At 44.0% G+C, this 14,840-nt stretch overlaps 1 protein-coding gene across 1 annotated transcript in view; it reads right to left on the bottom strand.

Annotated features, from left to right (window-relative positions):
* Positions 1-14,593, bottom strand: part of MYO1E (myosin IE) — a 190,307-nt gene extending 175,714 nt beyond the window's left edge. Inside the window, exon 1 of the mRNA XM_081291730.1 lies at positions 14,212-14,593. Within this exon, the coding sequence (XP_081147856.1) occupies positions 14,212-14,214 (3 nt within the window). The 5' untranslated portion in view covers positions 14,215-14,593. The remainder of the gene's footprint in view (positions 1-14,211) is intronic.
* Positions 14,594-14,840: the final 247 nt, after the last annotated feature.

Below are 14,840 nucleotides of genomic sequence, written 5' to 3'. Positions count from 1 at the left end.
GTAGTTTGTGTGGATAGACTGTATATAATTTTTTAAAATTTTTTTCTTCCTTTCTCTAGCTTCCTTTCTCTACCACACAGCCAGAAAAACCCCTATTGAGAGACAGCTACACCTACTACAGAGAGCTCCCCCAACCTTTCCAAAAACATTAAGAGCCATTCAAAACCAAAGGAAATGCCAAGACACAAGGAAAAGTTCTCTTGATGCAAATGAAGCTACTGGAATTTGGAGGAACAGAATAAACAAAACAATTAAGCCATTAGCATGCCTCCTGAGACTCGGCCTCCTGCCCGAGGGAGGCCACCACCAGATCCCATTTGCGCAGGTGAGTGGTTAGTTCACTGAAGAAAAAAACAAAGGGTTAGGGTTAGGGTTCTGTCTTTGCCAGAACAGAAACTTTGCCAGAAATTTTTACATTCTATATAGCTGAACAAGGAAAATCTTTTTATCCGTCGATCTGGCAGTGACCCATTATATCAACAAAAATAGCCTGACCACTCCTTCAGTTCAGGGTCAAAGTCACAGTGGCCTTGGATGGTATAACTAGAGATCACAGGCTGCTGCCTCCCCACCAGGCCAGCCCCCAATTTGGAACAGCTCTGTTCAGTCATGGGAACTGTGGAGTGGAGGGGCCCTGGTGAAGTTTATTTCCATTTCTGCCTGCTGAGAGCAGGCACCACCCCTGAGGGGGGCGGGGTGCAAGTCCGGACTGGTTATGCAGGCTGGGGCAATCACTTAGCCTCTCAATGCAAGGGGTGGAAGGAAGGGGGAGGAAGAGTCAGATGCAGAAGCTTTCTAGCCCACCCAGCTTCCTTCTGCAGCCACACCGGGTTAATATCCTGTTCTATTAAAAGAAAACTCGAAAGGAAGCCTTAGTGTGGTTTTATCTGAAGGGGCTATTTTTATCTTTGAAAAACATTTCCAGTTTACAATTAGTTGTCTACTTTAATTCACTGTCACCAATCATTCATTCATTGGAGGCTGAGTTGCTGCAAACTAAGTGGACTTTGAAGGTTTGGAGCCCTCCAGGTCCTTTTGGTCTAGTGTTTGGTTTACTTGGTGAAGTTGCCCATCTTAACACATAGCAAACATTGTGCCAGGTACTGGTAATGTCAAACTGAGCCATGTTGTCCTCTTCAGAAGTTTGCACCAAGGACAAAACAGTAAACAAATATCTAACGAATTAATATCACCCCCAAGCCTCCCATTGGCCCGTGGGCCTCAGCTTACCTTGCCTGTCTCTCCCCCTCCACTCTGGTCAACAAGCCACTCAGATTCCCTCACCCCACATGTTCTAACTGGAGATCAGGTGTCTTTCCAGGTTCTGCAGGCTATCTATAAACTACCCTACTTCTCTCTGGCCATTCACATAGGGGTCTCTTTCTTTTACACTTCTGTAAGAGTCAGAAGACCTCACCTATCAGCTCATGGAAAACATTGCAAAAAGCTCAAAAGGTGCAAATCTCCCAATTTGAGTTCACGTTCAAAGATTTCATGAGGGTTAGTTGGACATCACTAGTCTCTGGATTCCCTATGAATTTTAAACAGCTGAATTCACTCTGCCCTCCAAAACCATAAGCAATAAGAGAGCATGTTGTTAGGCTGGGCTGTAACTCAGTTGGTAGAGGGCTTGCCCAGAATGCAGAGTTCAAGTGTGGGAGGGGTGGTACTGTCTAGGCAAAATCCCATTCCAATTCTTCCTTCCATCTTTCCATGTGCTGTTTGCCTATTTCTTAAATATTCGCATCTGTGAAAATCAATGACCCACATACAATAGATTCCACCTTCTGAGAGAACCATCCTTCCCTGCAGATTCCTCAACAGTGGTAAGGGGAAGGAGTTTGCCCAGGTTTCAACATTATGGCTGCTTGGCAACAGAAGCATCCCAATGTCAGGCTGCTTTCTATTGCCTTCCGTGGATGAGTGGCATGGCTTCCAGGTGCCCTTTTCAGTGTCCTCCTCTGTATTCTCCCTGTCCCCACCGTGCCATATTCCAAAGGGTGAGCTGAACCAAGTCAGGAGAGACACCTATGCATCAGACAGCTTCATCAGTCCAACTAAAATCAAAGGCTCTAGTGCCATCTGAACCACGGGGCATTCACACCAATTCACTCCTCCTCTTTTGTTCCATTAATGGAGTAACTAGAAGCCGCGGTTTCTTGGAGTGGATCTTGAGAGTGCTTCACTGTGTCGGCAGTTCTGTACTCTACTTTTGTCCTTCAGGACAACGATGTGGGGTGCAGTTTTAAAGAATGTCTGCCTACACAGAGCAGAAGGAAATACAAGCATTTTCCCATTAAATTTTATTTATTTATTTTATTTATCTATGACAGCAGAATGCATTACAATTCTTAGTACACGCATTCAGCACAATTTTTCATATCTCTGGTTGTATACAAAGTATATTCACATCAATTCGTGTCTTCATACATGTACTTTGGATAATAATGACCATCACATTCCCCCATCCTTGCTAACCCCCTGTCCCCTCCCCCCCCCCGCACCCCTCTGCCCTATCTAGAGTTCCTCTATTCCTCCCATGCTCCCCCTCCCAAACCCACTATGAATCAGCCTCCTTATATCAGAGAAAACATTTGGCATTTGGTTTTTTGGGATTGGCTAACTTAGCATTATCTTCTCTGACTCCATCCATTTACCTGCAAATGCCATAATTTTATTAAATTTTAAACAAGTCTCGTACCCTTAGTATGGCAAGTCACAAAACAACAGGGCAGAACCCAACAACAAAAGACTCCACCTGAAAAGGATTTATCAGAAAAAAAAAAAAAAAGTGCACAAACCATCATAAAGTGTCTCAAGATTTAAAGGGTATAACTTTAACTATGAGATTAGGAAGGTAGAACTGAGGCCGGCCTAAAAGGAGAACTAGACTTGGATGGGGGAAAGGGAGGAAATAGTTTCCAGCCAGACACAAGAACATCCAAGTCTATGAGGGAAGGGCAAGTGATTCCACTTGGACAGAAGATCCGGGTAAGAGTCCAGGTAAAGGGGAGGCTGAAGCTATGCTGCAGAGGCAGAGCCATCATACTTTGCAAAGGGTGGAATCTTGCGATTCACCACACCTTATATTTGAAGCATATAAAATGCACCTTTGCCAATGATATGAAAATACAAATGCTGCAAAACACTGGAGACTCTGATTCATAGTCCCAAACAAAGAGGACAGTGCCTCATTGTCTCTGCCGAACAATGCTTGATGTGTTGGTGAGATGGAGGAGGATAGAAAGCGCTGGAGAAGGGAGGAGAGAGCCCCCTTCCTTGGCTGTTTCCTCACTTCTGAGCAGGTGCAGGTTATTTCCTGGCTTTCCAGAGGTCCTCCTTCTCAGTCCTCCGGGTTCCAGAGGTAGGCTTCAAGTGGAGGATGGGGAAGAGGCCTTGTGGGGAAAGAAGGGACCCTATTGGGAGGATGTGGTTGGGGTGTGGTGAGAAGGAAGTGGAAAGAAGAGGTGGTCCCAGCTTTCCTACCCTCTTACCTCTAGTTCTCAGTAGAAGAAACAAAGCACAGAAACAGGTATGAGTGCCCCCAATTAGTAAATATTAATTTTATAATGAATGTCGATAGATCCTCACCAGGGAAATAAAGGACTTTCAATTATTTACATAAAGTCAAAATTTCATGCACCTGATTTATACCTGAAGTCTTTGTGATTACAGGAGAATATAATGACCGAAATACAAGATCAATGTTGTGACTCTTTTTATGCTTCATTACTATTCTGAAAAAATCAAGTTAGTTGTCAGCCCAGCACATAATACCTACCATTGCTGCACATCAACTTACTAGTTTAATGTCTCTGAGAATCTTAACAAAAAAATTATTTCAACTTACCACTTTCAACCTCCCTTCTCTCTAATGCTGTATTATGTTTGATTTTTAAGCAGTCCCCATAAAAGCAGGTTTAGGACCAGGATTCCTAGAGTACAGATCAGGAGACTTTGCACAGACCCCCGCAAGTAGTTCTAGGATATTTCAGATTTGACATTCTAGTCATCTGATTATTGAAAGAAACAAATATTGTCTTTACAGCCATTACCATGATACAATTCAGATGAGGAGGAATAAAGAGGCTGATAACCATGAACTCACCCTACCGATGGCACCTAAAGGTAGTGCCTGAATAGTGTGAGGACTGTAAGGGGAGAAGCCAGTCCTATCCCGCATGCCAAGATACCATTACTAGATCCTCCTGAAAATGCAAAGTCCCCTCAATGACCAGAGATGTTTATATTAGTCTCTAATACAAGGCTCTACCATTAAAAGTCAAAGGAAAACTACTAGCTTCTGTTCTCTGAGACAGACTTCTCTTCTAGGCCAAAGAATAGTTAGTAACAAGTTTTGCTTCATTTAGATGCCAATGTAATATGTTTACTTATGGATGAAATGCTGTGATATCTAGGATTCTCCTCAAACTAAACCAGTGGAAGTTGAGCACAGAGAAGATTGGTCATGAGCTGTTGATTGCTGAAGTTGGGAGATTAGTTTTCTCTCCACTTCTGAAGTTTTAAATGAGACAGGGCAGAGCAGAGGAAGAGAGGATATATCAAAGTGAAAGATCTGTAGGTTAATGGATTTTTGGAGCCCTGTGCACAAAGCTAAATTAATCCTATTCAATTCACATCTTGTTGAGCCCACAGATAGCACAATCTGTGGCTCACTGAATATGGAACTGACACAGGGTTATTTTAAGAATCATCTTAGAGTCTAAAAGACATGACTTTCAACCAAGGGAAAAATGTATTTTTTGGTCTGTTTAAGGAAGGTCTTTCTCCACATGGACAATCAGTGCTTGCTAAAAAGGCCTAATTGGGAAGGAAGAAGTCTTGTCCCCACCTTGGAAGGCATGACTTCCACCCTTTGGTCCAAAAGGACATCTAGCCCAGTCTAGGTTTGGCATGACTCATTGTTCTCTCAGTGGCTTAGTTAAATGTTATTTTCACAAAACTCCCTTTAATAGAAAACTATTTTTCTTTTTGTTGTTATAGCTTCTGCTTTTACCTTTTCATCAACAAAACATAGCAACTTTAGAATCAGATTGAGTAGAATTAGACTGGAGCTCAAATTCTTCATGTCTTGGTAATACAGCAGTGGCCTATCAAGAGCCAGAGTGGCTTCTCTGCCATGTACAGGAGTTCCAAAGATCAGCCTGGGTAACTGGAGCTACTATTGAATTTATTCCTGCCTCAATGTATTCATTCAATTAAGGAAAGATGAAAAGAGAAAAGGCTGAAATGGGGGAACTATGTAGTCCCTTCCCACACTGACTCTGGACTTAGCCATGTGACTTGCTTTGGCCAATGGGGGCAACTGCAAACATGATGCAAACAAAGTCTTAAAAAAATGCTTTCGTATTGGAGTCTGCACTCTGGTCGTTCTTGGTGATCCTGTGGTGTGACCACTACTATGTAAACAAGCCAAGACCAGCCTGTTGTGACAAGAGAGACATGGCCAAGTCATCTCCATTGCTCCAGCTGGAAGTGGGCCAACTACCAAACATGTGAGTAAAGCCATCCTGGATTAGGCATTTCCAGCCAAGCCACTGGCTGACCACAGAGCTCAGATGAGCCAGCCTGGATGAGAACTGGCCAGCCAATACACAAAATCATGAGAAATGATAAATCTTTATGATTTATTTAAGCCCCCAGGTTCAGGATGTTCTGTTACACAAAAAAAGCCACAAAAAGCTAACACATATAACAGATTAAGAAAGGGCGACTAAGAGATGCTAAGATATATTAAAAATCCTGGGATATATCCCCTAATGAACTTTTATACAACACTTAATGGAACTTACTATGGATTCAATCTCATGTCAACTGTCGTTAAAATAAGTTGACATAGATCCAAAATTGAACATTCACCCTAATATTCATCTTAAAAAATTATATTTGGTACAACTTATGGAATGATATTGTATGGGCTTCAGAGGTTTATGAACCTCTGAAATTATATCAAGAATTGCATATAATTATATGCATTCTATTTTTTATAAATTGGAAAAAGATGTTAAAATCATAAAGAATAATAAAGAAATTTCTACGTACACACTGCTTAGAATATATGATACTATTTTATCATATTTACTTTGGATTTATTTTTTTATATATAAAACAAATAAAACATCAGCGACCCCCATGTGAGCCTTGAAGGCATGGGAAAAATGTATGGCTTCCCAGAGTCCAGTGTGAGAGTGTGTGTGTGTGTGTGTGTGTGTGTGTATAAAGCTTAAAACATATTTTGTGAGTAAAAAAATGAATGAGCTCAGCTGGTGGCCACACCTGTAATCCCACAAATTTGGGAGACTAAAGCAAGAGGATCACAAGTTCAAGGCCAGCCTCAGTAATTTAGCAAGCTCTTGTCTCAAAATAAGAAGAGCTGAGATGTAGCTCAGTGGTAGAACATCCTTGGATTCAATTCCCAGTAAAGAAAGAAGGAAGGAAGGAAGGAAGGAAGGGAGGGAGGGAGGGAGGGAGGGAAAGGAAAGAATAAATAGAATGAATGACAAGGAACATACCAACTAGCAGCCATGTAGCCATGGCAAGTCACAATGATTAACAATCAGCAGCAACTGACTATTTGGGGAAAAAGCACCTGCATGGAACTTCTCCAAATCGAGACGGCACCTAGAACTTTTTATTACACACTACAAAGGTTGCAACACAGGAAGACAAAAGGCCTTGGAGCTTGATGGATGGGATAGAATCACAATCAATGAAAATGGCAAGTTCTGTATGCTATAGCCAATAATAAAAGCAGAAGGAAGTGACATTGCGCAAGTGCTGGTACTGTTGGAGAAGCTGGATATACATGGAGCCTCGCCGGTTCTCTGGTGCTTGTGAGGTGAATTGGCAGCAAAGATGTTGGAGTGAAAGATTTTATACAGATGCTGTTTGTCTGAGGGGACCCTTCAAGGTTCCCAGACTCAATCTATGTAGAAACCAGCAAGACCTGGGCCAGTTGGTGGCCCTCTTCAACACAAGGTATAAGACACACAGAGTAGTACATCTACAAAAGGAAGACATGCTACATTCACAAAAAGGCATTGCACAACCAGGTCTGCCTACACCTGCCCATCTTCTGCTTCTACATCTAGTGCACCTGCTGCCTGGCAGAGATCACTTTCAATACTATACCATGGAGCACTGAACCACGCTAAACTTCCAAGGTGAGAAGCTTCTGGGGAAGAAGAGGGTACAAAAGGACGAGACCAAGGACTCCAAGCTGGAGACGCAGGTCCTGAAGAACCTGCAGGAGCTTAAGAACTTAAATCAGAAGCAGGCTGACCTGGATTTCCAAGGCCGCGCTGTGGCGGCACCGCCTGCACAAGGAGTTGCAAAGCAAAAAGAGGAAGAGTGGGCAGCCTTGGTGGAAGAAGCCAGGAAAAGAAGACTGCTGAGGACTCTGACTCAGAGGACAAGGCTGCTCCCACCCACCCTGGCTGGTCCTCCTGCAAAACCCTGCCACCACCTTAGATGAGGTCCCAAAGACCAAGAGGAAAGCAAAAAGCTGGGTAAGGCATGTCAGGCCTGGTCCTGGTAAAGAAGACAGACTTGGGTTGCAGCAGCAAGCAGGATGAGGTGGTACCCACATCAGAAGCTCCAAAGAAGGAAGATGGCTGACCCTGCACTCCAGATGCCTGAGTCATGTAGGTGTGTATTCAGATAGTGAGGATAGTGGCAGCAACTCAGGCCCCAAATAGGGCCCTGCCTAGGACCTTCCCCAGGTCAAAGGTCACAAGTCTAGCATCAGTCACATCTAAGGCCCTAGGATCTGGTGGTCAGGATAGGAAGCCTCAGCACCAGAGACATGGACAAGCACCAGCATCTTCCAAGAAAGGCCTACAGGGCCAGTGAGAGTTTCAACTCAGGTACATGGCTTCTTCCACCATCTCTAGAGCACCTCAGGGACACCAACTCCTCCTGCCCCCACTTTACACTGGGTTGAAAACTGTGACATCCCTGGAGCATCTCTCAGCAGTAACATGCAAAGAAAACAAAAGAGCATCTCTTGGGCCACCCTTTAGTATTTCTGGCATGTGGGTAAGCCTGCCCACCCTCATTACACACCTTAGGGCAGGGACCTAGGAATGTGGAGCATATACCCATCCTGCTCCAACTCCACACCAAAAAGCTGAGCAGTTCACTACTGACCACAGCAATTCTAGTACGAGCCAGGGGGAACTTTCACCTGTGCATACTTCTAGAGGACATCTTCAGTTCAAGCAATCAGGCTACATGGGATTACAATCCTGCCACCAAAACATGATAAATATGGTTACTATAGAAAAGGATTTGTAAAACGAGTGGAAAAACACTGAGCACAGATAATATAGTTGCCCCATAATTATAACTATGTAAAAACAGTGTGTTTGGATAGGTTGGAAGGAAATCCAAAGATATAAAAATAATTATTGTGTTGGAGCATAATGATGAGTGAATTCTTCTAAATTTATTTCTTATCATCTTTTAAAGCTGATACAGAGATGAATCAGAAAATAAGTAACAATCTTCCATCTTGGAGCAGGCCTTCTTGAAGAGTTCCAGAAAGAAAATTCCCTGGTCATATCTAGACTCTTAAGGAAATAGACTCTAATCCCACCCCATTTGGTGAGAAAAGTCTTTTTAGGCTGAGATTAGAAAACTTGTACTCTGTCATCTGTTCATCAAAAACCAGCTATGGGACTTCAGAAGTCATTAACCCAGCTCTAGACCTCTTTATGAAATCAGACAAAAGGGTTTAGGACAGAATTCCTAAGCTCTCTTTGGGCTTTTTGTACAGTGCAACATACGTTTTACTTTCTACAATGTAGATAATGATTATAAAGTACTATGACTTTGTATCACACATCAAACTCCAGACGCTAAAGAGTGTGAACTCCTTCAGGTTAGTTTTTATACTTAGTTCCCTGAAAAAAGGACCTCCTGTTTGTCCTCCACGGCTCGCTCTACATGATAATGCACATCTTCAGTAGGGCTAGTTTTCCCCACTCTGAGGCAGAATATAACTTCTGGAAACAGTTGAAAGGGACTTGGTAAAAATCTGGTGAGTAAGATGGATAATCAGGAGGGGCACTAACATTTTAGATTAGAAAGGAAGTAAAAAAATAGATTTTCTTATGTAGCTCATAAATGACCATTCAAAAGTGCTTTGAACAATGGCAATGACGTTGTTCCCATGATAGCAACTCAGAAGGGAGGGCCAAGTTCACTTGCATATACAGTGTAAGTTCTAAGGCTTGCCATTGTTTTAGGAAAAGCTCTTCTAGTTCTTCTCTCAAGTGTGACTGTCATAAAAATATGTTTAAAAAAAATAAAAAGCTCTACTAGAATACCCAAAAACCTTTTGCCTCTGCCAAAATAAATTCTGAAGTTGAAATTCAAAACACAATTTGTTTACCATTATTATAGAATGTGCTTACAACGCTGAGATGTTTATTTTTAATACCTTGGGCATTTAATCTTTAACCCCTCATCTACTTTGTAAACATCAAGTTCAAGCAAGGTAAATAATAAAAACCTATATTAGGGGCTGGGGACACAGCTCAGAGGTAAAGCATGTGCCTGGCATGCACAAGGTCCTGGGTTCAATTCCCAGTACCCACTGTGAAGCTCATAATACCATGCACTTGCATAGAGGTTTCAAAATATTTCGCATGTTGAAGCTGATGAAAGGAACTCTCAAATGTTCTTACTAAGTAATGAGACCCAGTCCTCATCTCATCAGGAAATGCAAAGTACTACATGTTCTTTCTTTCATTTAGTCTCACATGAGCACATGCTAACTAGGTACATATTCCAAGTCATAAAAATGCTCCCTGCTGCTCACTCACTAATCTTAAGGACCTGAAACAGATCTCAAACTCAGAGACTCTTTCAGCTGTGAAAGGAGTGATAAAAAGAGCCATCATGCAACATAGAGGGCTATGACATTTTCACTGCAGGAAGGAGTTGAAGGGTAAGAAAGAAAAGTTCAATTTGCAGCCTCACCACTCACAAAACCATCTTAACTGGTGTTTGGATAGCTACGAATAGTAGCAGCTGCATGCAGATTTTCCATTTTAGTGGCTTAGAAATTCCATGGGTAGAAAATACCAGGCAAGTCCAGTTCTTTGGGGAGACTGTGAGAGGCTGTGGACTTATCAGTAAATATTAAAGTCATTTGCTGCATATGTGGCTAAAATTTAGATATTCCTGCTAGTGAGTGAATGGGAGGAAGTGCCGTGGTTCCCAGATACCACACTGAGATTTACAATAGTGGCTGCAAAAAGCTGACCTACAGGTGAGTTTGGTCCTTCAGTGATAGCAGAACACTTTTAAAAATTGGCAGATCTAGCATAAAAACCTGGATTTCCAGTTTCTCTTGAAAAGCAAGATAACTTGGTAATATGGTCATTTGAACTATATGGCCCAGGGTCAAGTAGTGGTGGTTCTTGGGAGGGGGCATTCCATATTGACTTTCTAGAGATCGACCTCCCCTGCCCCCCACCAGACTATATCCTGACATTGGAGTTTGCAGCCACTGAGAAAGCTATAGAGCCCAGCAAAACAGTGGAAGAGATGGCCTTTACCTTCTGCAAATATCTGCTTCCCACACTCCTCCATCTCTCTCCATCTGCTGCCCCATGGGGCTTCTCTCCAAAGAGGGGAGGCTCTGAGCTGGCCATGGATTTTTCTACTAAGATGGCCCATACACACTTGCCCCAGGGTAATATCCTGGGCTTCAGTTATTTCCCTAACCCCCTGACTCCATCAAAACTTCCGTGCTTTATCGCATTCCTTTTTGTTTTGTTGGATTGAGTTATTTTGGCTAGGAGACTTCAAGCAATCTGATAAACCAATCAGTGGAAATGAATTAGGTTATCTTCCCAGAAAACATATTCAAAATGGTTTCCAGACTTTATAAACACATATCAGGCCTCACCCAAAGGAACATACCTGTGGTCAGCTATCTATCATGTTTCTGTTTTTATGTATTTGTATGCATAATATCTACAATTTATTCAAAAGTAACAAGTAAGGAAAAGAGAAAATATCTTAGACCTTTTTTTTGAGATAACAGTCAATTCAGATTTACGCAAATATTTCTGCATACTTAATTCACAGAAATCCCATCAATCCCAGATTCTGGGGCCAAAACATATAGCAGGACTATGTGGGTACATCAGACAATTCATCATGGGTCCATCAGACAATTCATTCTGGTCACGGCCACAAAAGTTAACTTTCTTAGCAGATTGCGAGAAAGGCATACTCTATGAAGAAAAACTTAGATGTATATTACTGGTAATTAAAGCCAAAGCAGACTTTTTTTTCCTTTTTAAGTTGTAGATGGACACAATGCCCTTTATTTATTTATTTTTTAATGTGGTGCTGAGGATTGAACCCAGTGCCCCACTTGGGCTAGCCAAGTGCTCTATCACTGAGCTACAACCCCAGCCCCCAAAGAAGATTTTTAAACTCTCCTAAATGACATTCACTAAATTATGAAGATATACAGAGGGTTTTTCTTTGTTTTGTTTGTTTTTAATTTCTTCAAGCCTCCTGAAGAAGAAGATACGAAGAACTATTGCTGGTAGTGTTCTTGGTTTTCCCAAGATGAACAAGTGTCCCAAAGTGAGTGTTCAGGAGGAAGATATGAAGTGAATTACAAATTGTACATTGTGTTCATGATTCAGAAATGACAGTCTTCCTTATGAGTCACAAGTGAATAATTCTTGGTAGGGCCTTGGATACAGGTGGAGAACTTTTCTAATGCACTAGCAGTCTTCCAAAGAAACTATGCACACACACACACACACACACACACACACACACACCAGTACAGGTGCCCTTCCCATGCCTGGCCAAGGACCTCTGCTCCAGGCTCATTTGCAGCCACACCCACTGATGGAGATGTCCCTTCCTTTCCTGTTCTAAGCAGCTGAGAGACACACAGGGCAGGCCCAGGCGATGTGGAACACAAAAATGAAGCTTCTTTTGGCTTGATGGACTCTTACGTAAACTTTAAATATTAGACCTATTATAACTGGAGTTTCTCATTTTTTAAGATGTTGATGCTTTGTTCTAAGGAGACATCACATATGTAACAAACGATTTTTCAAGTCAGGGAAGAAAGACTCATTAAAATTTTGGCCACATGACTCTGGATTGGGGAGATCTATCAATGGCACATCTCCCATTTCAGAATAGCCAGCAGTTTCAACTTTTCTGTCAGTGAGCTGTGTCCTCAGCAACCTTATCTGATGCACAGATAGTTTCCCGGAGGCCCATGACATGTCCATCTGTGCTGATGGCAGGGAGCCATCAATAGGTAAGTCACACTCTGTCCTCTGATAAGTCAACTCTGGAGAGGACTCTACTTTAAGACATGCCTCCATACATCCACAGACCAACCATCTACTTCAACAGCAAACTGACCAAATTGACCATGACATTTCTGAGGTCTCCAAAAATGCACCCCCAACTATGTTTTGGTCTGCCCAACAAGAAAAATGAGTTAAATGAGAAAAAGTTAACTTGTCAAGGTACAAAGTAGTTAAATTCAGCAAGATTGTTGAAGCTTTTGACATAAACACATTGATTTTTTTTTTTTAGAAATATTGAACCATGGAAAATAATTACAGCAATCCTAAAGTACTCGAACTATCACGTTGCCTAAATTCACATGGCCTGATGCCCAATTAAGTAGTTCCACCCAAATACACAATAGACGTAAATGATTTTCTGTGGGGGTTCCAAAAATAATTTAGGGTAGGCTGACTGCTTAAATCTTTAAATCGGAGGAGAGAGTTTATTTATAGATAAAGTATTCTCTTAGGAGCAAAGGTGACATGGATTTGAACTACGTAAAAAGTAAAGCTTCGGTCCAGGGCATCTTTTAAAGGTTTTGTTTGTTTTTGTTGGGCTGATATGGAGGCTCTGATGGGCCTTAGCTAGAGTCCTTCAAACCGGTCATGTGGGATATAGATTTTTAAATGTGAGCTGTGCTGAGTATCATTTTGACTTAGCTTCACTTTCATAGTCATTAAACAACCACGAATCCGAAGACGGTTCATCCACCTAAGCAGGGCTCTTTGAAAAGAGGCAAGTGTGGAAACTATGAAGCCTTGTAGAACTCTTTTTTCTTTTTCTGAAGGACTGCCAATCTCTTGAAAATAGAGTCCTTGCTTTTGTGCCTCGGAAGGAAAACTACACCACACCAAAGCTCAAGGGATGTGGCTAAGGTTATTGGGAGGGAGGAGGAGTGTGGCCAGGCTGGGGACTTGGGGCAGCGAAAAAGTTACAAACGGGTAAGAGAAAGCGGCAGCCAAATCCGTGTGTTTCCAAAGTGCCAAAGGAAAAAGGAAAAGAAAAAAAAAACTTGAAAAAAAAAAAAACTGAGGACTTTTGGCGTGCAAACTCAAGAGTTTCGGTCACCTCGCACTTGGGAAGGGGTGGGGCCCTCCACGGGTGGTGTTTACTCGGCCTCTTGGGCGCAAAGACCCCAGCGGCCAGCGCGTCTCGCCGGTCCAGCCAACGTGGCTCCAGCCTGCGCCCGGATCACTTTCGCTCTGCGCCCGCCGCCAGGTGCTCGCCCTACCTGGCGCCCCCGCCTGCCTTTGTGCGGCGCGCGGTCCCTAGCCAGGGCAGGCCGGGCCGCCTCCACCGGCGCGCGATGCCAGGAGGGACAGCTGCGGGCACTGCCGGCCACCGACCAGTGCAGGGGAGGACAGCGAGCCGCCTGCGCTGGTGCCAGCGGGCGGGAGGGGGACGGTGGGGCTGGGAGGGGGCGCAGCGGGCCGACTGCGGCGCAAAAGTCCCAGCGAACCTCGCCCGGGATGGTTAGGACCCGAGGGGCACAGGCAGCTGCCCCAATCTTTCCAGCAGGGAGAAAGGGAACCCTCCCGTTGCCGTGCCCCTGAAACCAGATGTGCCCGCACTCTGGCTTCCGACAGCTGGCAGCCATAGCAACCCGGCCACAAAAGTTTCGCGACGCAGAAAACGACTTGAAAGAAAGTTTTCTTTGGCCCCTCGAGCCTTCTCCCCGAGCCCGGGTTTACCGAAAGTAGCAGGAAATCAGAGCTCGCAACGTGCCGACTCCTGCGTCCACCTTCTCCACCCCTGGCCTGGGCAGCGCGCCCAAGGTGGGTGCCTCGTTGGACTTCTAGCCCCTTTTCAAGATCCGCGTCCCGAGACGCAGCTCAGTCAACTCACCATGGTGACTCGCGCCGCAGTCTCCCCTCTGCCGGGTCCGGCTGCCTGGGAGCTGGGACTGGAACGCAATCTCTGGGCGAACTTCAAAAGTTGTTTCCCCTCGCCAAAAACAGGCTCCCGACACCCAAGCACTCACAGGAGCCAATGGGAACCCAGGGGGGACTCCATCCAGGCGGGATTCGCGGGTCTAGGTGAGGGCGAGACCGGGACGATTCAGCAGTCGGAGTGCATGCTGCAGAGGGCTGGGGTCCCCTTGGATCTGGTGATCGCCGACCGCCTAGATGAGTCCGATGAGCTCAGCGTGTGTGCCTGCCTAGTTCCCCTGGTTCTCTTCTCTTTCTTCAACCACTTAATCCGTACTCCTCTGGCTCAGCCTCGGCTCGGGCCGGGCAATCTGTCCATAAATGGAGAATTCAGCTCAGGCCCGACCAATCAGAATTTGTTTTCGAAGCGTCACTCCTCAGGGAAACCCAGTAGCCAACAAGCCTGGAGCTGCTGGAGTTTCCAAAGACCTCTGGATCCTGTAGTCCTTCTTCCTCGCCAGCCTGCAAAGAAACCTGCGGACCAGCTCGCCTCTGGTAGCAAGACCTGAATTGTTAGAATTGTTAAGAAGAAAATTCCCAGTGAAA

Source organism: Spermophilus citellus (genome assembly GCF_964194105.1).
Source record: "Spermophilus citellus genome assembly, chromosome: 4".
NCBI lineage: Eukaryota > Metazoa > Chordata > Mammalia > Rodentia > Sciuridae > Spermophilus > Spermophilus citellus.
The sequence above is the reverse complement of the archived record's forward strand: the minus strand, read 5'-3'. Positions and strand labels throughout refer to the sequence as shown.